At 38.7% G+C, this 24,624-nt stretch overlaps 1 protein-coding gene across 1 annotated transcript; it reads left to right on the top strand.

The window, feature by feature from the left end:
• The first annotated feature begins 222 nt into the window (after window positions 1-222).
• LOC147517479 (uncharacterized) lies at window positions 223-1,314 on the top strand. Its single transcript, XM_086593610.1, has one exon. It carries the CDS (start codon window positions 223-225, stop codon window positions 1,312-1,314), a length of 1,092 nt encoding a protein of 363 aa, XP_086449736.1.
• The last annotated feature ends 23,310 nt before the right edge of the window (window positions 1,315-24,624 follow it).

Below are 24,624 nucleotides of genomic sequence, written 5' to 3'. Positions count from 1 at the left end.
TATAACTCACTAGTAAGAGATCCTCCCCAGACGAAATCTGACTTGTTCACACGAACGTTACAGTTCATCAATGTTGAAATAGATGCGGCAGCACGAACTTCAAGGGACAAAGATTTTAGAGGAAAAGAATCTACAGATACCAAAAGCAAGCAGAAACAAAGCACAATGGAAACTCAACAATAGAAGCAGGATCTTAAAAAGACCAACAATTTTCTTGAAGAAATGAAGCTCACTTCACTGAATACCAAATATGCCTCAATCTATGAGAAGATTAAAAGTCGCAATCTGCTTTTCCCTCCAATGCCTTTACCCGAAGGTACAAAGTCTATGCGTGATAAAAATCTATGTTGTCTTTTCCACAATGACTTTGGTCACGAAACTGAACAATGCAGATCCTTACGAGGAAAGATACAAAAGCTAGTAGAGAAGGGACAAGTAGAGGAATTCTTAAGCACTAAAAGTGCTCAACATAATTTGTCAATCTCAGGTTACAACATCATCAAAGCTGGTCACACAAGAATCAATGACGTGTCATACACAAAACAAAAATGTGAGCAAAGAGAAAATTTGGGATTTTTACGTGAGTTATATCACATAAATAGCTTCGATTTTATTGAAGGAACTCGCATAGAAACCATCGAACCAAGCCCACTATGTTTTACTGACAAAGACCTAATTGACATCCATCACCCTCATTACGATGCCGTAGTTATCACAGCTTCTATTGGTCTATGGCGAGTGCAGCGTGTCATGATAGACACTGGAAGTTCTGCTAGTATAATTTTTGTAGGTTGTTACAATAACATGAAACTTTCAGAAAATTTGATTGTCACAGATAACAACCTAATAATCGGTTTTGATGGAACAACATCAACTCCGGTCGAAAGAGTTTCTTTACCAGTCAAACTCATGGATAAGGCGGTCAACATTGATTTTCTTTTAATGAACTGCAAATCTTCCTACAATGCAATTTTAGGTAGGGATTGGTTCCACTGTATGGGTGCTGTTGTCTCTACCCTCCACCAAGCAGTGAAATTTCCATCTCTAGACAAAATTTGCAAAATACGAGTAGATCAGATGGCTAGCCGTTGTCACAAAAGAATATTAGATGATAACCGTCAATCTAATATGCATGGAAACACAATTTTAAGCAATTCACAAGAAGTCATTCAAGCACAATCCATACCACATATAAACTGTTCCACCATATCATCAAGTGAAGGACCACCGACTATAGACCGCCTCTTAGAAGTTCAAATTGGAGAATCTAGCAAAGAAACAACCTTCATTCAAATTCGAAATTATCGAAAATGAACAAAGGGAAATGGTTACTCTACTCAGAAAGAACAAGAGCATTTTTGCTTGGTCTTTTGAGCAAATGCCAGGTATACACCCAAATGTTGCCTGTCACAAGCTTGACATTGATACAAGTGTTAAGCCTATACGACAAAAGCCCAGACGTATGGCTCCTGATAGAAGGCTAAAGGTTAAAGAAGAGATTGATTGTTTACTCTCTGTCAATTTTATTCTCCCAATTTCATACCCTAGATGGTTGTCCAATGTGGTAGCAGTGCCGAAGAAGAATGGCAAGATGAGAGTATGCATCGACTTCACCAATCTTAACAAAGCATGCCCTATACATCTATTCCCTCTTCCGCAGATATCAGAACTTGTTGATGCCACATCTGGATTTCCACGCTTATCATTTATGGACGCTTCTTCAAGATACTATCAGATCCCGTTGTCTGGTGAAGATCAGGAATTAACATCATTCATAATTGATCAAGGTATTTTTTGCTATCAAGTGATGCCTTTCGGGTTGAAGAATGCTGGCGCCACTTACCAGCAAATGATCAATACTATATTTGGAGACATGCTAGGCAAGATTATGGAAGCATACTGATATATGTAAAAAGAATAGTTTACTACGAAATGAACGTTGAAACTCAAAACGCAATAAAACTAAACTAAATTACGCGTTGCTATCAAAGATTCTTATACTCTCAATTCTATCGAAATAGAGTGGAGTAAAAAGTTCGTTCCACTCTCAGTTCCTTAGTATTGAAGTTTTCTATAATTGACTAGTAATCCAAAGTTTAATGAGAGCAATAGTGGAGGTTTTATACTACAACGTGAATTCGAATGACAAGATATGAATAACGAAATGACATATATAAAGATGTGAACTTTACTACTTTTAATTAACCAATACTTCAAATCTAATTAATGACTAAGAATTGAATAACAACAATTGAAATTAGATCTAATAAATTGAAATGACAAAAATTGAAATGACAAGAATAACTATTTTATTTATCTAACTTAAATGAAGAACAATGATTCAAAGGATTAAACTAAAACAATGAATTGAAACTAATTAATTTAACTAATTGAATTCAAATAAAACTAGATCTAGAAGCTATTTTAATGGCTACTTTTTACTCTAACCTATCTATCACTCTAACTTAAGAGCTAAGTCTTATTTTATACAAAGGAAGAGACCAGATCCACAATTTCGTGTATGGGCTGAGGAGCCATGTTTTGGGCCAGAAAATCGAGCCCAAAGCCTAATTTCTTCAGTCCACAGAGCCCGTTTCAGCTGGCTTCGACTTCAGCAGACTTTTCGTCCACTTATGCTCCTCTGATTTGGTCAAGGCTTAGACCATTGGAAAGATCTTTCCGAGCCGGTCGTTTTGATATAAGGTAGGCCCAATTCCGAGGTCTGAGTCCAAAGATATGGTCTTCGGAAGTTCTGCCGACTTGTGCACTGTTTCTGCCCGTGTTGACTTTTCAGCTTTTGACCGGGCTTTACAAAGGCTTTGTCTCCTTGAATCTTGACCTTTATCACAGAACTTCATATCTCAACCAACCCTTGCTCCTTTATCTAGCCAAAGTGGCACATTTCTGCACATAATTAACTTTACTGCTTGAAATACATAAAAACACATAATCAGCATTAACTCTTATTTATTACTCGCATAATTGGTCTAAAAGTATGATTATTGAGGGGTTAAAACTACAGTTTAAGCTCTTATCACATACATTGACGACATGGTTGTTAAATCCAAAATCAGTAGTGATCATCTGGTAGATTTACAAGAAGTATTCACAAGGGTGGAAAAGTTTAATATGCGGCTCAATCCTTCAAAATGCTCTTTTGGCTTGATCTCAAGGAAGTTCTTGAGTTACTTAATGACTCGTAGAGGAATTGAAGCAAACCCTGAACAAATCAGAGCGATCCTTGATATGCCATCACCAAAGAAAAAAAAGGAGATACAACAACTCACGGGGCGCCTGGTAGCAATAAGTTGTTTCATCTCCAAATATTCTGATAAATGATGAGTATGAAAATGCCTTTCAGTCAATTAAAAAATATCTGATTTCACCTCCCATTCTGGCTAGTCCAGCTATAGGGGAACCTGTAGGAATTTACTTGGCTACCACAGACACGGCGGTAAGTGCCGTATTGTTTGTTGATGGCGAAGATGGGCGTCCAATTTTTTTCATTAGCAAAACTCTAACGGGGGCGGAAACTAGATATTCAAGAATTAAGAAAATTGCTCTCGCTTTGGTTCACTCTGCAAGACACCTTAAGCGTACTTTCAAGGACGATTGGTTAAGGTATACACTGAGTACCCTCTTCGCAAAGTACTCCATAATGCACAAGAGTCGAGTAGACTAGCTGAATGGGAAAGTTATTTGAGTGCATATAGCATTACTTTCGAACCACGCACTTCTGAAAAAGGTCATGTTCTTGCATCTTTGATGTCGGATTTTCCAATCGATGATATGGTCCCTGAAAATAATCAAGACGAAAGCCCATATGTTGATGAGGCAACAATTGGGGGCGGGCAGGTACCATCCACATCTATTACCCCATCTTCAGACATCTGGATAGTCTACACAGACGGTTCACATAACAAGTTTGGATCCGGGCTCGGGTGTGTTTTTATTAAGCCTGATGATTCAGTAATTGAGCTGTCAGTTCGTTTCGGTTTCAAAGCATCTAACAATGCAGCAGAATATGAAGCAATCCTTTATGCCAGCTTTAGAATTTAATGTTCGAAAACTTTAGGTTTTTACAGACTCTCGATTAGTAGCAAGTCAATTTGAAGGCTCTTTTGAAGCACGGGATGATAAGATGGTAGCATATCTAGACTTAATCCATAGGCTTGCTTGTCAATTTGATGACATTTCAATCATTTAAAGACCTCGAAACGACATAAGACATGCAGACGCCTTAGCATACCTTTCTGCATCAGTTGCTATTGATGGACCAAGAAACGTCAGTATTGACTTCCAGCAAGACCCAAGTATTGACTTATCAGTTGAACAGCTCACTGACATATACATTAACGCGTGCTGTTTTTTCACTACTTCTTCAGAGCCATCACCTTCAAGTATTCATGTTGTGAACACCAGAAAAAGAAAGTATGACAATGATGATGTTTTGTTGCCCAACAAATTAAACATTGACTCTTTGTCAGATGGAGGAATGTGTACTGAAGGAAATGACACAAAAATTGTTCAAGGTGACCAGAATGTCGACAAATCAACAGAGGAGCCACACGTCTTTAATCTACCTATGTTAGAAGCACCAACTGACGACTGGCGAACCCCATTAATTACTTTTCTGAGCAATGACATCATCCCTTCAAACCCCAAACTCGCTGAAACGATCAAGCGAGACGCTTGGAAATTTGTAATAGTATCTTCGTTAAATGGTGTTCTATAATTGTACAGAAAAGGACATCCCTTGTCTCCCATGCTTAGATGCCTCACCAAAACCGAAGGTCTACTTGTGTTGCAAGAAATTCATGCAGGCATTTGTGGCAATCACACCGCTGGTCGAAATTTAGCTCATAAAGCAATGACACAAGGATATTGGTGGCCTCATATGCAGCTAGATGCCAAACATATTTCTCAGACATGCGTTCCTTGTCATAAGCACTACAACATAGGCATCCTACCTGCCACAGAATTACATCCAATTTTTTCTCCATGACCATTTGCAAAGTGGGGTTTAGACATCATCGGCCCTTTTCCTAGAGCTCTAGGAAATGTGCGTTTCTTGTTGGTTGCTACAGATTACTTTACTAAATGGGTGGAAGTACAACCCTTAGTGCATATTCAAGCTTCCGATGTCAAGCGATTTTTGTGGAAAGATATAGTTTGTCATTTTGGCATCCTTGCTGAGTTAATATCTGATAATGGCAAGCAGTTCGATGCAACCGAAATACACAATTTCTGCACCAGTTTCCATATCCAGCATAATTTTTCTGCTCCATATCATCCTCAAGCTAACGGACAAGCTAAAGCAACAAACAAGTCTATCCTAGCTATCCTTAAACGTCGTCTAGAACAAGCTAAGGGGAAATGGACAAGAGAACTACCAACCGTGCTTTGGGCATACAGAACCACTCCAAAACGCTTCAACCAGGTTTGTCCCCATTTAACTTGGCTTATGGTGCGGGCAGCCTTACCTCTTCAAATATTTGTTTGAGACGACTTCGCGACCGGCCGCAATTAAAGCTGGTTGTAATAACGAAATGGTGGCTCATTCTAAAGCGAATTTAGATGAAATTCGGGAAGAAAGTATAGCGTGTCTACTCCACTACCAAGCTTCAATGAAAAGACAGCATGACAAGAAACTTTGCCTAAAAGTTTTCCAAGAAGGAGACTGGGTGTTATGCAGAAAACCTAAAATCATCGACATGGGGAAGCCATGTGAAAATTGGGAAGGACCATTTGTGGTTGATCATCCTGCCTCGAAAGGATCATATTTCCTTCGCACCATTTCGGGAACACCTCTCCCAAAACCATGGAATGCACTCCATCTTAGGCGTTTTTATCGTTAGGTTCTGTTGGGTACTTACCATTTTAATAAATTAATTATTTCGTTTTCTAGTTTTCATGGTTCATTGGAAAATGTCATCGTACATCTTTTCATGTTTGTTCAACATATCAATGATTAATAAAAGTTCATTTGTTAGCATTTATTTCGATCATCGCTTACACTTCGGGGTATACATTATTACTATTTTTGTTATTATCAAAGTTTGCGTTTGCGATACCAAACTCTGTGCATTCAAAGTCATAGAGTTTGCGTTTGCGATACCAAACTCTGTGCATTCAAAGTCATGGAGTTTGCGTTTGCGATACCAAACTCTTTGCATTCAAAGTCATGGAGTTTGCGTTTGCGATACCAAACTCTGTGCATTCCAAGACATGGAGTTTGCGTTTGCGATACCAAACTCTGTGCATTCAAAGTCATGGAGTTTAGGTTTACAATACCAAACTTTGTGCATTCAAAGTTATGGAGTTTACATTTGCGATACCAAACTCTATGCATACAAAGTCATGAAGTTTGCGATACCAAACTTTATGCATTCATATCATGGAATCTGTATTTGCAGTAACTGACTGTATACATTCAAGTCATGAAATTTGGTCTGTGATACCAAAAGATATACAATTAATGCCATAAGCAGGTTAACATTTCAATGTTTATGCTTGAGTCAATTATTAAAGTTATATGAGCATTACGTATTCTATTTACTGATTTAAGCAAATCAGTGATAAGATTCCATCTTCGAGGCATACGTTCAATTGGACGCTAAATGACGTCTTAAACTTTTTCAATACATGATCAATGGGATATCCAAGTTAATTGGCTTATTCATATCAATCTCTCAAACAATAACATACTCAGTAATAGTAAACAAGCATACAGACCACACAAAAGAAAGTACAGAACACATTAACATAGTTATTAGATATCCATATTTCAAATGGCTCTCAAGTTTGCATAACTTTCTTATAAATATGCCATCTGCTCCACGAACAGCTTTAGTCAAGTAGCCATCAATTCTTCAAATTGCAGTCTGCTGGCGTTAATGCATGCATAAAGTCCAAAATGACAGAACATGAGAATATCCTTCCACCTTGCTAGATTATGCTCAAAGATTCTTTTCTGTAATGCAAACACACTAATTTTCTAAAACAAGGGCCTGTAATTCAATAGTTATGGCATTTGGAAATAAGTCAGCAAATTTGTGTCATTCTCAGTCATATGTTCACCACGCCTACCATACATGAAAAATACTCTTTGCCACTCGTTTGCTCTGCCCTCAACATAATTGGAATTTTCAGTTAGCTTAAGACAAAAAAGTACTACTAATTCAAATATAAAATTTGCTGCTGACTTGGCAAAAAAAAAAGTCAGAACTATCACAAGAACCATCACCTATCATCAGTATTAGACATATCTTTGAATACTGAATATACTTGACTATTTGATAGCAAATGATGGGAAAATTATAAATTGGAGTTTCTCTCTCTATATATAGCTAAGTGATACACCTCACTGCGTTCCTTAGTAGCAAATTTAGTAGTGGACAGAGTTCTGTACCATTATAGTTATAGAAGTCCAAAGATCAAACAAAAGCAACTGGCCTGGTTATGCAGAACAACAATAAATTGAGCAATGAGAACTACCAATTAAGAGAGTACGGAGTGTGGAAGAACGTTGTTTACACCATTAAGAGATACATCTAAATGCAATGTCGCAGTCTCATTTATTTTATTTTTTCTGAATAAGCAAAATATATTATTGGAAAAAACATAGTTACAAGGGTTTAGTACTAGGCTGCCATGAGACTTTCTAGACTCATACAAATCTAAAATAGGTAGCTCCTGGTAGGGGTGGGAATTTGGCCTAATGACCCTAACCCAGCCCTGACCGACCCGACCCTAAGCTATAAAGCCCTTACAACTAAAGCCCTCACAGAGTTTACGGACCGGCCCGGCCCTAATGCCTTCTAGGGCAGGGCTAGGGCTAAGATTCTAAAACATAGGCCCGACCCTAATTCAGCCCTCATTAGCCCGACCCTAACCAAGCCCTAACCAAGCTCTAACTGGCCTTGTTTCACACTTTCACTATAAATACACATACCATAATTGTCCAACTCTTTGTTAAATATTTTCAATTAAAATAACATTGTCCTTTGTAATTTATCACTTACACCCAAGGGTACTTCCAATAACTTGTCTTATATAACAAAAACTTGTCAACTTAACAGCCATGAAGAACAATGAGCACTAGCCTAATAAAAACTAAGACTTTATTCCTTTGATCATCAAGTCAAAGTCCATAACTTATTATTCTCAATTTCTTTTCCCACTTATTTCTTATAAATTATATTTTTATTCACATCCAAGCCAAGTCTAAAACTAAAGATTTCCTTCCACACCATTAAAGCAAAATACAGAGCAGACATTTGTAACATAGAACCAAAAAACAACCTTTGTCAGAAAAATAACATTTGTAATCTCAAACCTTTCTCCATCACTTGTTCAAAAACCAATATTTTCATTTCCATATACAAAGCTTGAATCACTTTTAAATTAGAAGAAAGGTAATATTATATTTGTTTGAATCTATTATAGAAATAATTTATGATATTACAAATAGTTTAACAACTTCCATGACCCTTAACCAAAACTATTATGTTTTTTCTTTATATCTATTACTTCTTCCTTTAAAATGATAATATAATTATTTGTCTATGTATTTCAATTTAAAATGTAATTTTAGTGAGGTTTGAGTACAAGGAAGAACAAATTCGAACTCTCGATGTACTTGAGTTCATTAGATTGTGGATGTGCATTTTAAATTTTTAGACTTATACAAGATTATTACTAGATTGGTTGGACTTTTGAGTTTGTAGATTATTGTACATTTTTGTAATATAAATGAGTTTTAAAACCGATGTAGTAAAAAAAAAAGAAAATATATAGGCCGCCCTAAAGCCCGGCCCTAAAGCCTTTAAAGAGAGCTTAGGGTAGGGTAAGGGCTTGAGGTTTAGACTTGTGACCCGACCCAACCCGGCCCTATGCTGACTTTAGGGCCGGGCCGACCCGGCCCTAATATTTGAAGGGCTTTAAATGTTTAGGGCCGGGCTAGCCCGATCCGGCCCATTGCCCACCCCTAGCTCCTGGTGTCTCCCATTTGGTCATCCATGGGGGGGCCATAAATTAAACACTGAGAAGGAAGTCTTGTAACATGCCTTGTTGCCTGATCTGCAAATGAAACAATGCCCCAGCTCCTTCATACACTTCTCCCACCTTGGTTTCACACTCCAAGGGAGTTGAGATGACCCAAATACTGTGACAGCCGCCACTTAGTCAGACTAGATCCACAACTTCTTCCAACCTTTCTGAATTGCATGCTCAATGCTTTCTAAAATAGCCATGCACTTTGCCATGTAATTAGTATTGATACCAACATACCTACAAGTGATTAGCAGAATCTGACATGTGTCGTCTCTAAATACTGCTCCATATCCTGCTCTATCTGGATTAATCAGCATGTGTGCATCATGCACAATGATGTAGCCAGTTACATAACCACCAATCCATCATTAAAACTCCATGGATGCTGCAATTAGTATCATTATTTAGAGGGGGAAAAAATACGACAAATAGATAACAATTTAAAATGACTGTTCATCTTCTTCTTTAGAAGGGGTAGAATCTCCTCCTAAATCATCTTCTAAGCCGAGATCTTCAATGACGTCTTCTATAGCACTAGGAAGAAGTATACCATCATTCTCTTTTAATGGACGAGAATCATATAGCAAAGTATAATGTTCCAGAGCATTTTTTAGCACATCACGCGTTCCATTCAGCAAATCGACATTCTTCTTAGTTGAAGACTCCAACTGAGCATTTTCAAGTAACGTTGCGGAGAGCTTTGGATTCAATACAGCTAGGGTACCTTTTTCAACGCGCAATTCTCGCACTATTTTCTTATAATTTGTCTCTTTCATTTTTAATGCTTTCTCCATAGCCATTTTTTGCTGCACCAAACAATCTTTTTCATGCTCTAAAGCAGACACTCGTTCTTTTAGAACCAACGACTCATTACTGACTTTGGCAACCTCAGCTGTAGCCTCGTCTTTATTGTTCTGAAGCTTCTCTATCATCAGTGGTGATAGACCCCGTTCCTTTTCTTTACCAAGCATTATCATTGCTTTAGCAAAACTCTCCTTAGCCTACAAAAATAAATTTATTACCACAATAAACTATGATAAATCCTTTAATTTAAGTGCAATGGAATACTAACCTCTTGCAACTTAACTTTTGCATCCCCATATTGCAAAAATCTAAAATATCACCTATAGAAATCAAGTTACCATATTAAATGTTCTCTCCAGAAGTGGGCTGCATCAAATGTTTGTTAATGTAATCATCGAACAGATCAAAGTCAAGAACTTCGATAGTTCTTAATGCATCTATCATGTCTTCTTCCAAAAAACCAATTGAATTGGGTGTAGTAGGTTCCATTATTGTGGTGTTTACAGCTTGTAAAGGGGCAACAACATCTTGCATAGAGCTATCAACAATAGCATGAATCTCATTGGCCTGGGAAATTCTACTCTTTGAAGGCTGCAGGTGGGTATCTTCAATTTCTAAGCCAATTTCTATAACAGGTGAAATAGTAGTTGCTGTATCTTTGCTAGCTGCGACGAGGAATGCTTTAGCAGCACTTTGAGAAGCATTATCTTCACATGCTTTGGGCTCCACAACATCAATAGAACGGCTTTGTAAGATTGTGGACTCAACGCTACCGCTAATAAAGTTTTCGTCAACTTTTTGTTTGTTCCTTCTATCTTCCTCCGCGGATGCCTTAGTTGACATTTCAGGCTTTTTCCAATCTTCCCAATCATCATCTTGCACTTCATTGGTTAGTTTTCGCTTCTTTTGATTTGAGCCCTCCCCAGAATTGAGCAATAATTTCCTTGGCAAGCAGTCACTTCTAAGATTCGTTCCATTACTTCGACGCTTATCTGACAATTGATCTTTGGGTGCAACATATTGCTCTTGATTCGTTTTTGGCCCAGAAAGTTTCTCACGATCATTTTGTCTTTCGCTACGCCAACCCCAATAAGCAACCTCATTAGGCCAAGATAAATCAAGAATGTGTTCCTCACGGTCACTACTAAAATAAAATTGTAAGTTCTCTGCAGCTCGTTTTCCAGTCTTGATATTTGGAATAATAGGGCGTTCATCTATAGAGCATCACAAATAAATAACGTCATTTAAACATACAAATATACAACAATACAAAATCAATAAAACTTAATGTGAGAATTTATTGCTTTTCGTACCTCATATTTTATTTGGAACACGTATTCCATGGGGATTCCATGGTCCTCGGAAGAGAAAACAATATTTATCCCAGTCTTTGTAACCTTTTGGTAAGCCTTTAAACTTCTTCTCAGTCTTCCAGTCCACAGTAAAATATGACGACCCATCTTCCTCAATGCGACGTTGCGGTTGCAGCAAAAGAAACAATTCTTCAAAACCAAAGGGACGCTTGTAGCTTTTTGCCAAGACTTTAGCTCGTGCAAATACCAACCATAGCGGCATCTCGATTTGTATTGGTGCAATCTGCCATAAAGACAATAATCGTGTAGCGTCATAATCTAGCGAGATTGTTAAACCTTGGTCCATTTGCGCACACGTTACGACCATTTCTCCCTCTTCCACGGGATGATTTGTGCTGAAATTTTCAAGTTGCTTGACATCGAAGTTCTTCAGCTAACAAAGACCCTTAATTCCTTCCGTACCAATTACGCGAATAATAGATCTTGGCACAGGTGAACGCTCTAACCATCTTCGTCAAATAATTTCACCAATACATGTTACCATCGTCATTCTCGCATCTTCATGGCTACTTCGGACTTTCACGTCATACTTATTTCCGCTCATAATTACCATATATAACGATCGGGTATGTTACACTTTTAAGATGATTTGTTCCTAACAAAAGTGAGATACATACTCTTACTTAAACAAAAGTGTACGTAACCTTTTATAAAGATAAAACAAGATTAATCCTTATTAAATAGATAAGGATTAATCCTTTTATAAAGCAAGCTCCTGGTAAAATGGGATACGTACTGTTACTTCAGGCCTTGAAGTAATACAGTTTTTTACAGTCACTATTAATCAAAACACCAATTCCACTTTGATCCAGATTAATCCTTATCTATTTAATTATCAAGATATACCAACAGACCAACAAATTAAGTTAGCCGACCCAAACTAATAAACCTTGGGCTTTTCATCACATCAATATGTTTATATGTCAATAATGTTTATTTAGAATTCATAGTCTAAAAACTATACTAGTTATTATGGTTCAGTTTCTTTTCTCTATTTTTTCTTTGCTACATCCAATTAATTCCATATGGCAAAGAGGGGGCAATGTACGTACCTCCACATTCGTACCCTGAGTAACGAATTCATTAGGGACTTAGTCTTTATATTAAGTCTAAGTGACCGATCCTCGATTACCTGGACGGCTCACAGTTCCAGTTAGCCACTTGGACGGCTCACATGTCCACTTAGCCACCTGGACGGCTCACAGCTCTAGTTAGCCACTTGGACGGCTCACATGTCCACTTAGCCACCTGGACGGCTCACAGCTCTAGTTAGCCACTTGGACGGCTCACGTGTGAAGTAGACATCTGGATAGCCCAGTCAGTCACCTGAGCCGATCACATGTCCACTTAGCCACTTGGATGGCTCATAGCTATAGTTAGCCACTTGGACGGCTCACGTGTGAAGTAGACATCTGGACGGCCCAGTCAGTCACCTGAGCCGGTCACATGTTCAGTTAACCAGTCCTATCTAGTAAGAGTCCCTTGCTCTCAGGACTTTTATTTTCTATTTCTATAAATAGGACTCTTCACTTAACAAAGAACTACGTTTTTTAGAGACTTGATTCTGGAAACATATTCTAGATACATAGGCAGCCATTAAAGGCACAGTCTCATTTTTTATACAACATCTCCCCTTGCATATTCAATAGTGTGTCTGGGTGAATTCATACCCAAACAACATTCTCTATGTTTGTTAAGAAAAAGGAACTAATGTTTGTGTCTGATGAGTGGGTAGCTCAGAGTCTCAGCCTATCATATAATCAGATTTGACTATGAGACCTTCCATTTTAAGATCCTCAGACTACCATGTCCATGCCATTTTCCAGGTTTGTTTAAAGGGTACTAGTGTACAAGGAAGTTTGATATCTAATGCTCATGTGCATCCCAATCCTATGCAATTTATGTGAATGTTTCCTTCGGATGACTTGGTGTTCTTGCTTCTTTGGGGGTGCTACTGGTTATTAAATAAAAGGGATTCATAAGATTCACACTATCTTTTGAAGGCCATTCTGTTCACAGTTTTAGCTTGTGCAGGGTACTAAATCTACAGGCTCAGAAGGTGACAATGGGCATGCATAGGCCCCGTTACGTGATAGTTACATGCTAACAAGCTCGAAGTTGAAAGATTGGGATAAATTGCCGGTAAGAATCTTATTTTTAAATTGATAAGTACCCAGAAGTTCTTGTTTAGTGATATTCATGCCGGTGACAGAAATTAAAGATTTGTGAATTGCACAAGTTCTCACCGCCTAAGACTATCTCATTTTTTTGTGTCACTGAAATTTTAACGTTTCCATTTCTCTAATTGCATCCAGGAGAAGAACGCTGGTGATGATATGGGTGATTGGATGTCACGTGATAGTTTGTCTGATGAGGATTGATCGTGCTTGACTCGTGGCAAGCTTGGGAAATTTTGGAGAAGCATCACTATAGTATACTTCCTTTACAACAGAAGAACAGTTGGTTGCATTTTTGTCTCTCCCAATCTAGTCAAGATTGTGGCAATATGTTGGTTTAGTTCTGGGATGAGCTCGACACAAAACTTTTCTATATTTTTTATTGTACTTATTTTTTGTTCCTTTGGGTAACCTCTGGCAATTTGAACCTAGATCATAATGTTCAAAATTTATTTTTGGAAGAGCCTGTAGACTGACAAACAAAAGTTGTTGGCTTTTAGGACAACGAATATTTTGAGCTTTGATGGTTAATATTACATTGTTGAGAACGATAGGGCATTTTTGTCTTGTAAATGATTAGTTAGTTATTTCGAGAATCTCTAGTGTGATTGAATCCATGAGACAGGCAGAATCACACAGCTCAGGCAAGGGAACAAGTCAAAATGATAAGATGCTGTGGTTTCTCAGTCTAATTATACTGTTTTGACTCTGTCATTTAGAACTGTATGCACTACGACAGTGTGCTTGATGAACAAATCATCAATTATTGCATTATTCTCAACTTTTGCTATTTGAAATCTTTGCCGCAGTTAATAAAGAATCTGCAAGATGAGACTGATTGCGAAATCTTGCAAATAAATTAGAGATGGGCAGATACGGAGGATTTAGGCAATGAGCGCACAGTCTTTTACAATCTGCAGGGACTATATTATTTTGATTTACAATTATCATTGTGCATATTTCAGCAAATAGATATGTAACACGTGGTAACATCTTCTTAAGGTTCGGATATGGTCTTGGTGTGGGTAGAAAGTACCAGAACACACTTCAAGTCCAAATCCTCTCACTTCCTAGGTTCGGAAGTGAGACACTTCCTAGGTTCGGAACAGGTTCGTGGGTTTTGGAACTAGTTGGAGTAGTAGGTTCGTATAACCAACTCCTAACTATGAACTCCAAATCCGGAGCTCAACTACTAGGCTTGGAGCTCTAACTACTACTCCGAACCTAAACATTTTTTTCTGTTGTTTAAGTCAATAAAGGTGACCTATTTGATTTGGGAAACATGGGGCTTCTAGAAGAGTCAAGATGAGACTTAATAAGAGACGGTCTCCTAGTTAAACACTAATTGGGAAACCTCATCTATTCGTCAAGATGAGACTTAACAAGAGACAGTCTCCTAGTTAAACTAATTGGGAAACCAGCCTCATCTATTCTTATAAATAGAATAGTTGAACTACGTTTTGAGTTGGATTCCTATTCACAGGATATGTAGGCAGCCATTAAAGAACGTGGTTCAACTCATCATCTTCTAGATATCTTCTTCTTCTTGATCCAATACTTCTCATTGTTATTTGATCATCAACAAAATATTTGTGTTTCTAGATTAGGAAAAATTATCACACAATTGGCGCCGTCTGTGAGAAAACCATACAGAATTGATTTGATTTTTTGGTCAAAATGTTTTCGGTTCTAGGTTCTCCTACCCACCAACTTTTCTTGGGTTTGTTGTTCTTTAAAAAAAATGTTTTCTTCACTTTGATTCAAAATCATGGTTACTACAAGAGCCAATGTGAATCAAGATAATAAGGGGAATAACGAGATCAATAACCCACATGCTACTTCTCAAAGACAATCTAAACATAGAGGAGATCGTCGTTTTGGACAGGGGCGTGAAGAAGATGAGCCTAACAATGATACTCCCCAATCTGCCATAACCAACCAAGCCATCATGGATGTTGTGATGGTCGAACGTGGTCGACAAGAGGCTCGTTTGCGTTTTTTACAAGACTATTACCGCATGCAGGAAGGTCGTTTGCCTACTGATGGAAACGCGAGGGGGCAGTTCCGGCCACCAAGTCTCGACCCTGGTGAGGGTTACGTCCTTACGCCTTATATCCCTTACTTTGTTGGGTATCATAGCGACCAACCAGATTCAGATTATAATCTGGAATTGGATCCAACCCGACACTCGAGTTCACACGGAACTGACTTCTCTTGGTATTCAAGTTCTCGAGGTACGAGGGATGGACGTACGAATGTGTTTGCCCGGAATCCACAACTATCAAGGTCACCCTTGATACGAAGAAGACTTTCAGTTCTAAGGGAACCTTCATTACCTCGGAATCCATCAGTTCTCCGATCCGGTTTTGCAAACTCCTCCACTCGATCTTGGAAACCGGAACCACGTTATCATCGAGATGAGAACTATGAGAGTCCAGGTCCGAGGTACAATAACGAGAGAACTCCAATTCATGAACCGACTACTCTTGCACAGCTCAAGGCACAAATACTGGAGGAACTGCGAGGTTCACAACCAACCAAGATGGATGAGTCATTTGTCCAGTCAGCAATCGAGGGAGACATTGGAACTCCTTTTTCATGACATGTTATGAGTGGATACATCCCCCATGATTATAAACCACCGAAGTTCTCTAAATTTAATGGCAAAGGAGATCCGGTCTCTCATGTGTTCGGTTATCGTCAAGCAATGGTGGGTCTTTCTAAGAAAGATCATTATTTGTGTCGGTATTTTGCTTCAAGTTTGACAGACTCGGCACTCATCTGGTACACGAAGCTGCCCAGGGGTAGCATCCACGAGTTTAAGGTGTTATCCATCAATTTCATTGTGAAATTCAGTTGCAACCGGCCCTACATTAAAACCGCAGATGCACTATTTGATATGAAGATCTGAAAGGACGAGCATATTAGGGATTTCACCAAAAGATTTAACGAGATTCAATTGCATGTTGACAACGTCGATGAGACCTTCGCCATTGTGGCCTTTAGAAAGGGGTTAAATCCCACTTCTGGTCTATACATGTCCTTGAAGAAAAAGAAGCCTACGAACATGACAGAGTTGCAGGCTCAGATCAATAAGTATGCAGAACTGGAAGAAGACCAATTGGATAGGGAATCTTCCCATAAAAGAATGATAACCAGTGTCACCTCCGCTCCTGTTGGTAGGAGCTCTGCTAGTCATTATAATGATAGGAAGTCCGAGGAACCACAGTCGGAACACAATTTAGTCGACAGGAATTCCTATCAAGATAAGTCCAAGAGACAGAAGACTGGTGACACATTCGAAAGTAATAAATTACCCCCACAGGATAGGGACTTTACCACTTTAACTTATCCTTATGAGGACATCATTGAAGTTAACCGGGAACAAGATGTTCATGAAAAATCCTTCAACGGTGAATCTCGATGCTAACATGTACTGTTTCCAAGTAATGTTACAATACTCTTAGCTTCTAAGAGACAAAATTTTCACAAATTTGGATCTGCTTCCACTATACTGGGGGCATGATCTATGCCAATCAATTCTCAATAAAAGTTATATTTCTCTTTTCAGAGCATTGTTTCTTTTATAATTTTTTGCTGGGATACTTTTTGGATGTTGGGTGAGAGATCCCATATGTTGGCCAAAGTCGTATCAGAACCTTTAGAAAGCTTTCTCGGGATGATGAGTGAAAGATCTCATGTGTTGTTCCCCATGTGATGGAGAAAGTTTAACTTAGCTTGGATTTTATTCTCCTAAGAGCAGTTCTAATGTCTTATGCTTATAAGTGTCGGTTTATGCATTAGATATCAGATCATTTAAGGACTTTACAGGAAATAATACAGGGGCACACCCTACGTTCCCACAAAGTCTTGTTTCTTAACAAAACTAAAGATATTTACAGGAATCGACATAGGGGCAAACCCTATTTTCCTACAAAACCTTGTTTTTCTAAGATTCGGAATATGAATTTGTATAAATATAATTCGACACTTTTGTCATTTTCCCCAACGGTCAAATGTGCAACCGTCATCTGAGAGAAAAGTGGGGCATCTGTGTATACATATTTATGCAAATAAGGAGAAAAGAACACCACTTCCTAGCTAGTTAGGAACTCCACGTTCGAAACTCTACTTCCTAGCTAGTCTGGAACTCCACGTTCGAAACTTGTCCAAGTTCGGAATTTCACTTCCTAGCTAGTTAGGAACTCCACGTTCAGAACTTGTCCAAGTTTGGAACTCCACCTCCTAGCTAGTCAGGAACTCCACATTCGGAACTTGTCCAAGTTCGGAACTTCACTTCCTAGCTAGTCAGGAACTCCACGTTCGGAACTTCACTTCCTAGCTAGTCAGGAATTTACGTCCGGAACTTGTCCAAGTTCGAAACTCCACTTCCTAGCTAGTTAGGAACTCCACGTTCGAAACTCTACTTCCTAGCTCGTCTGGAACTCCACGCTCAGAACTTGTCCAAGTTCAGAATTTCACTTCCTAGCTAGTCAGGAACTCCACATTCGGAACTTGTCCAAGTTCGGAACTTCACTTCCTAGCTCGTCAGGAACTCCACGTTCGGAACTTGTCCAAGTTCGGAACTCCATTTCCTAGCTAGTTAGGAACTCCACTTCCTAGCTAGTATGGAACTCCACGTTTGGAACTTATTCAAGTTCGGAACACCACTTCCTAGCTTGCTTGGAACTCCACGTTCGGAACTTATCTAAGTTCGGAACTCCACTTTCTAGCTAATAAGAAACACAGAAAGTCCAAGTTCGGTACTGCTCTCTCGAGTAACAAACCTGAAACTGTTTTGTAGACGAAAGAATCTGAAACTACATTGCCAACTACAGTACCCGGCCTATCCAAATTGTATTGTAACTTGACATATTCGGAACTGCCTCGACAATTGAAAAAGTCAAAACGGATTGACAAGGTCATCGAAATTGGTAGTGTGCAGTCAATTGGCCAAGTTAACCTTGTGATTGGCCATAAAGTGATCGAGGATTCGGTTGCCAGCGTCAAACACATGAGTGTTTGGCTTCGGAAGATGGTGAAACGACCATTAATGGCGAGCTTTGAAGTTTTTCTTTTACGATGAACTTTTGGGGTGCAAAAATCCAGCTTGTACAAGATTAAAATTCAAGTTTTTATTCAAAAATCAGCATGAGCAAACCCATAGTTCATGGTCATAAAGATTTGGGTGATGACAGCAAAAAACTTCAAACATCCCATTAATGGTGGACTTGAAAATATGTTCAATACTTCTTTTGATGAAATCGGTGGGCATGAATACGAAAATAATGATTTGAACTTCACAGATTCTTACTGGTGGCAGCAAGAGAACTTGTATGGGGTTTACAATATACAAGAGTTATACTAAAAGAAAAAGAACAAGGCTTATACCAGCAAATAGCACATAAGAAAGGAAGGGATTCCTTTACTTTTTCTCTCCTCACATGTTAATTCCGAATGAGTTAAACCCAAGTCCGGGTCATGGTGATAATTGGCTTGGCATGTCTTGATGACTTGATTTATCCAAGTCCGGATCATTATTGGGTTTGGCAAAGTTGGCATGTTCGGATTTGATGAATTAAAGTTCAGGTTCGGGGTTGCAATTGCAAAGTTCAAGTACGGGTCATATGACAAAGTTCAAGTCCGGGTCATGGTGGATTGGTGAGGTCCGGGATCTGCCAAGTCCGGGTTTAGTTCCTTGTACTCAGCGAAGTTCAGCTCTGAATGAATGGTTTGGGATTGACAGCCTTTGAAATTTCAATTGCACATACCGTCGCATTTCAGCACCATAACACGAAATATTATGGATATAGATTGGATTTTGGCGGTCGAGCGAACATTTTCGGATGAGTGATTATGGCTTGTACATAAATTTCGATGAGAAAATTGAGGCATAAGACGTCGCATACATTTTTACCTGACCTTTTTCCTTAAGGGTTTGATTCACAACCCATGAATAAAAAAGGGGGGCATCTGTGTGTGCATATTTTAACAAATAGATATGTAACACGTGGCAACATCTTCTTAAGGCTCGGATATGGTCTTGGTATGGGTAGAAAGTACCAGAATACACTTCAAGTTCAAATCCTCTCACTTCCTAGGTTCAGAAGTGAGAGACTTCCTAGGTTCGGAACATGTTCATGGGCTTTGGAACTAGTTGGAGTAGTAGGTTCGTATAACCAACTCCTAACTATGAACTCCAAATCCGGAGCTCAACTACTAGGCTCAGAGCTCTAACTACTACTCCGAACCTAAACATGTTTTTCTGTTGTTTAAGTTAATAAAGGAGACCTATTTGACTTGGGAAACATGGGGCTTCTAGAAGAGTCAAGATGAGACTTAACAAGAGACGGTCTCCTAGTTAAACACTAATTGGGAAACCTCATCTATTCGTCAAGATGAGACTTAACAAGAGACGATCTCCTAGTTAAACACTAATTGGGAAACCCCATCTATTCTTATAAATAGAATAGTTGAACTACGCTTTGAGTTTGATTCCTATTCACAAGATATGTAGGCAGTCATTAAAAAACGTGGTTCAACTCATCATCTTCTAGATCTCTTCTTCTTTTTGATCCAATACTTCTCATTGTTATTTGATCATCAACAAAATATTTGTGTTTCTAGATTAGAAAAAATCATCACACAATCATGACTACCCGAAAAAAACCCAGAGTAACAACAATCAATGGTGTGTTAATCTGTCAACATAAGCTTTTCGCTCTTGTATTTCAGGTGAGAATATGTTCCAAAACAGAAACCCTTTCTGTCCTTAAATTCAGTCATTAGTATGATCTTCTTTCATTCTAGGCATATATCTAGCCTCCATGGCTGCCATTGTAAGCATGTCCAGTTCGGCATAAATATCTAGCAATTGCGGGTGTGATGTATCACTCACTAAGAACACATGGAATTTCTTTTCGACCTCAATCCAACTCAATCCAGTACTCTTTCTAATTCCCTTTTCTCTCATAGTTCTTCTTACCTGCCGTACTTCATTCCACATACCATCTTCTGCATAAATATTTGCCAGGGTCACATATGGAGCAACACTACAAGGATCCATCTTAAATAGCTGGTTCGCAGCTTCCCTTCTAAGTTGTACTTCACCGTAAACCCTACACGAATCCAAAAAGGAAGACAACATCACAACATTTGGCTCAAAGGGCATCTCATCCATCGTCTTCTTTGCCTTGGTGAGTTGCCCAGTTTTGCCATAAAGGTTGACCATGCATGCGTATTGGTATAGTTCAGGAATCAGGTCATATTCGATTCTCATTTTGTCAAAGTATTATGTTGCTCTATCCACGAGGCCAGCATGGTTACAAGCGGTTAATACTGTTGGAAATAAGGTTGGATAGACGCCCACCAAGATAAGGATAAACCACTGAGTATAGGACTCTATCCTATCAGATATTAGATGAGTATAGGATTCTATCCTATCAGATATTAGATGAGTATATGATTCTATCCTATCTGATATTAGATGAGTATAGGACTCTATCCTATCCAATATTGAGGAGGTGGGAACCTCTATAAATAGACCCCCCCACCTCTCACATATTAATGATCCGAACAACAAGAAAAGCTCTCTCTCCTTTAATGGCAGCCTCCAACATTTTCTAAAGTAGAAGCCAGTAATTTGTGGAGATTCCATAGGTGGTATCCTCCCTAGCCATTGTCAGTTCTTGGTTCTTGGTTCGTGAAAAAAGGTTGCTTCCCGTTCGTGGTTGGAACTTGACTCAAGCAAAGTTAAGAAGAAGAAGATCTTGAGTGTGCCAAGAACATCTTCTCCTGTAGATCAAAGCTTGGAACTTCAAATTGAAAGCTGTGACCAAGGTATGATCTTCTGTTTCCGCTACGCTATTTATTTTATGCATGTGGTATAACGTAATTGTATATATCGTAGGAATCATGCATGAGATATCGATAAAATCCTACAAATACAACAGTTAAGCATATGTTATCGGGTCTCATGCCTTGTTCCTTGACTAACTTGTCAAAAAGCTCCAACCCATCTTCTCCTCTTCCACCCTGAGCATACGCCGTAATCATTGACGTCCATAAAATGTTATTCCTGTGATACAGTTGATCAAAGATGCGGCGAGCGTCATCAATGCTTCCACACTTGGAGATTGGGAGTACATATCTATGAGAGAGCTGGCCACAAATACACTTGTCTCTGAACCTAGTTTTGTTACGAAAGAATGGATTTGGGTTCCCTGTGGAAGCAGTACCAGAGTGGCACAAGCATTCAAAATGGTAGAGAAGGTATAATGCGTTGGAGAGATATTCTCTGTTTTGCATTTCCAAAAAAGTGTCAAGGCACGCTCACCGCGACCGGTTTTGGGAATATCGAATCATGGAATTGAGAAGAATAACATCCCTGTGAAGAGTGTCGTGATATAAGGATATAGCGAGGTTGATCTTACCGCATTTGGAGTAAAAATCAATGAGAGAAGTGAGGACATAATTGTTAGAGTGACAGTCGAGTTTGATGACATGTGCATGGAGGGATGCAGGCAATTCCAATTGAGAGTGCAGTAGTACAGAAGCAGTAATTAGAGTGGCAAAAGTGTGGGAGTTGGGTCTAATATGAGTGGCCAGCAACATTTGTTTAAACAAGGAAAAAGCTTGTATAGCATGGCCATTTTGAGTGAAGGCAGCTATGATGGAGGTCCAGGAGACGTGATTGTGTTGCTCCATGGCGTTGAAAATAGATTTGGCATCGATGATGAGGTTAGATTTGGCATACATATTAACAAGGGCGGTGTTGATGAAGACATTGTGTTGATACCAGGCAGTTTGAAGAATCCGAGCGTGAATTTGCAAACCGAAGCGGAGGTAAAGAAGTTGAGTGCAAGAATTGAGAAGGGTGCAGAGAGTGAAGTTAGTAGGCTTTATCCCACGAGCGTTAAGGAGACGAAAGGAGATCAAGGCTTGACGGAAATGGTCGAGTGTTGTCATGTTGTTTCAGGAATTTGATTCAACAAATGAAGACGATTAAATGGCATCGAATAATAGTCCGTATTATTATCTATACACTATATGATAACCAGGTCTTTAGAAGACAGACAAACAGTCTATTTCTAATCTCTCTATTTTAAGATTTTAGAACCACCTCTCTTAATTATTCTAATCATCTCCCTCCTTTTTAAACAATTTACAAAAAAACTCCTCCATTTTACTGAAATTAGAATTAGTTTCATATTATTTAAAATAATTTAGAAAACCTCTTTCACGTCATTTGAAATTATATTCAATCTCTCCTAATATTTTTATATTATTTTTTAGATTAGAACTAGAATTCAAAAAATCATATTATTTGAGAGATGTTAGAGCAACAGGTTTAAAGACTTGAAAAAACACCAATGCATAGCACGTTTCGTATACTTGTTATAATTTAATGGTATAGTAAATCTTGTTCAAAATAGAGAGGGGGGGCGGCTTGTTGTTAGTAAAGGGCTTTATCGTAGTAGTGATAATAATAATAATAAGAGTCCCGTTGTTTATTCGGTCGTGTTTGGGGCAATGGCGGAGTATGATGAAACCCTAAGTAGCAGTTGAAGATAAGAAGAAAGAAATGGAAGACTACTCGAGCAGTAGCTCTTCTTCTAACTCTGAAGAAGAAGGAGAAGATGTTCAAAATGTGGAGAAAGCATTAGTTGACAATCCCACACTACTCACGTCCAAGTATCTAATTTTCTTTTTCTTTTTCTCTCTCACTCTTACTCTTTGTCTAATAATCGAGTGAGCGGAGCGAACGATCTTGGCAAAAGAGGGGGTATGTAGACAAAAACCAAGTTTGTTGGTTCCTCATCTCTTCTGGACTCTAAATCTCCACTCCTCCCTCTCCCTCTCCACTCACGCCCCACTGCTTAGCAGTAGGTTGGTTTCTTTCTATTTGTCCTCACCTATCTCTCTCTTTCCCTCTCAACCAAACCCTAACTCTCTCTCTTTCCCCCGTCCACAAACTCATCTACCCCTCTCTCTCTTCTCCACCCTCCGCTCACGCCCCACTGATAACCAGTTATCTAGTATATATCTTATATATAAAGCGGATACCAGATTTTCCAATTAGTTCTCGTATTTCCGGTTTTATAGTAAAGTTTTTAATGAGAAGGGTACCGGAAAGTTAGACAGCCACTTTCTTTTTGCTCTCGGTAAAAAAAAGGGTATATATATAATTTACTATATTTCCGGACCTATAAAACACAACGTCTTGACATTTTCAGCGAACAAGACACCGTTTTTATGGTTTCGCGAATAATACTCAAACCCGACACACCGCTTGAGGCAAATTACCCGCAAAATAAAAAAAACAAACGCTTAACCAAATTTGTTCGTCTTATTATTCTAATTGTTCATCTTCTTCGCTATTTTTAATAACAAATCTCCACCGATAATGATAATATGTGAAATGGGTTTAAGGTAATTTTTGTTTCATATTAAGTATTTTCGTTTTCTGTTTTTAATGAGCTAATCACTTTTCATATTGGAACCTCCCTTTCATTCCATTTTATTATTTGCTTTAATCAAGAACGGTTGGCGAATCGACATATCAACAAAGGATCAGCAGCAGTGCATATATATTAAGGTATAAGTGGGGTACCTATCTCCCTTCAAAGCGAACAAAGAAGATGCCACTCGGTTGAAGACTTCTGCCCGATGCTCGACACCTCGGGCTCACGGGGAGTGAGAAGGAAGAGCGAGAATCAAGGAGAACAAGGTAAATCTCTATCGAAGAACTCTCATGAATATTTTCTCTTTGGCTATTTACTTTATAATTGCACTTGAGGTATAGCAGGGGGGCACGTTTAGGTTATTAGGAAAAGCACCTCCATGAGGTTGCGGATTCAGGTCCCTACTAGACAATAGTTAGAAACACATAGAGCAACCATGAGCATGCAGGATACTAACATGAAATTTTGACAAGAAAGAAGGGCATTCTCAGTATTTAGAAAGATAGAGCAAAAAGATGTTTGATAGAAAGTCGGATACATTTTGATAGTATGAAACCTTTAACCGAATAGGGCAATATATATAATGGCGGATACTTGCTTTTTCAATTAGTTGTAGTATTTCCGGTTTTAGGCCAAAGTTTTTAATCAAAAGGGTACCAGAAAGTTGGACAGCTATTTTCTTTTTGCTCTTCGCTTAAAGGGTTAATCAGTAATGTAAAGCATTCCCAGGACTATAAAACTCAACGTCTTCAG

Source organism: Coptis chinensis, chromosome 2 (assembly GCF_015680905.1).
Source record: "Coptis chinensis isolate HL-2020 chromosome 2, ASM1568090v1, whole genome shotgun sequence".
NCBI classification, from domain to species: Eukaryota; Viridiplantae; Streptophyta; class Magnoliopsida; order Ranunculales; family Ranunculaceae; genus Coptis; species Coptis chinensis.
Note: the sequence above shows the minus strand (reverse complement) of the source record. Positions and strands in the feature narration are given on the sequence as shown.